At 50.3% G+C, this 1,514-nt stretch overlaps 1 protein-coding gene across 1 annotated transcript; it reads right to left on the bottom strand.

Annotated features, from left to right (window-relative positions):
• Nucleotides 1-115: 115 nt before the first annotated feature.
• Nucleotides 116-682, bottom strand: LOC104130408 (olfactory receptor 14J1-like; the record flags this gene model as incomplete). The annotated part of the gene is made up of 1 exon (XM_035898950.1): nt 116-682. A coding segment is annotated over one exon (567 nt), but the record flags the coding sequence as incomplete, so codon positions are not given.
• Between the last annotated feature and the right edge of the window lie 832 nt (nt 683-1,514).

The following is a 1,514-nucleotide window of genomic DNA, read 5'->3' as shown; positions in this document are numbered from 1 at the left end:
AAACATGATCACAGGTAGGAAAAGAAAAAAAGTCAAAACAAAAAGAAGGACTAATAGCAGAAAGAGGCTGAACTTATGAGGAGCTACATTATGAGTAATTTCCCAAGATGATAGTTCATTTCTTCTGAGAAAATCCAGTCATCAGTTTTCTCATGGAATTAATGAGTTCCTTGTTCCTCATGCTGTAGATGAGGGGGTTCACTGCTGGAGGAAACACTGCATACAGGACTGCCACAACTAGATCCAGTAATGGAGAAGACATGGAGGGAGGTTTCATGTTGGAAAATATGCCAGTGCTGAGAAACAGGGAGATCACGGCCAGGTGAGGGAGGCACGTGGAAAAGGCTTTGTGCCGTCCGTGCTGAGAGGGGTTCCTCAGCACAGCCCTGAAGATCTGCATGTAGGACAGCATGATGAAAGCAAAACAGCCAAGTGCTAAACAGACACTGACCACAATAAGCCCAACCTCCCTGAGGTAGGCATCTGAGCAGGAGAGCTTGAGGATCTGGGGGATTTCACAGAAGAACTGATCCACAGCATTGCCCTTGCAGAGTGGCACTGAAAACGTAGTGACAGTGTGCAGGAGAGAACCGAGAAACCCACTGCCCCAGGCAGCTGCTGCCATGTGGACACAAGCTCTGCTGCTCAGGAGGGTCCCGTAGTGCAGGGGTTTGCAGATGGCAACGTAGCGGTCATAGGCCATGACAGTGAGAAGATAATCATAGAATCATAGAATCATAGAATGTTTTGGGTTGGAAGGGACCACTAGAGGTCATCGAGTCCAACCCCCATAATACTCTGCTAATGTCAAGAATGTAAAGAGAAAGAGCTGGACAGCACATCCCAAGTAGGAGATGGCTCTGGTGTCCCATAGGGAATTGGCCATGGATTTAGGGATAGTGGTGGAGATGGAGGCCAGGTCAAGGAGGGAGAGGTTGAGGAGGAAGAAGTACATGGGGGTGTGGAGGTGGTGGTCATAGGCTACAGCTGCAATGATGAGGCCATTGCCCAGGAGGGCAGCCAGGTAGATTCCCAGGAAGATCCAGAAGTGCAAGAGCTGCAGCTCCCGTGTGACTGTGAAGGAGGAGGAACTGGGTGATGGAGCTGCTGTTGGGTAACTGCTGCCTCTGGGTATTGGGACCTGTTCTTAGAGGAAGAGACAATGAAGACTTAGGGGAGACTTCTCTGAGGAAAATCTGATACTTCCACCATGCTACACTTCTCGCTCCCCCTTCCTTTTCCAGCAGACCTTCCTTCTGCTCCATGGCTGCAGATCTGGCTTGTGTTGGCCAAGTGTGCAGTGAGGAGCAGGGGCCTCTGCCCGCTGGCTGCTGAGGAGTCAGCCCTGCTCTGCAGCAGTGAGCTCATGGGAACAGCGGGGGCAGGGGCCAGTCCTGCTCTTTCCTTTTCAGATTAAACCGCTCCTATTGCAGAAGGGTTTGTCAGCATATTCACTCTCCATGTTAAGGAATGAGGATAGCAGAAGGCAATTGGAGAGGTTTGCAGATTTTAAA

Source organism: Egretta garzetta, unplaced genomic scaffold (assembly GCF_000687185.1).
Source record: "Egretta garzetta isolate BGI_Z169 unplaced genomic scaffold, ASM68718v1 scaffold438, whole genome shotgun sequence".
Lineage (NCBI taxonomy): Eukaryota > Metazoa > Chordata > Aves > Pelecaniformes > Ardeidae > Egretta > Egretta garzetta.
This window is presented reverse-complemented; position numbering and strand designations above follow the sequence as displayed.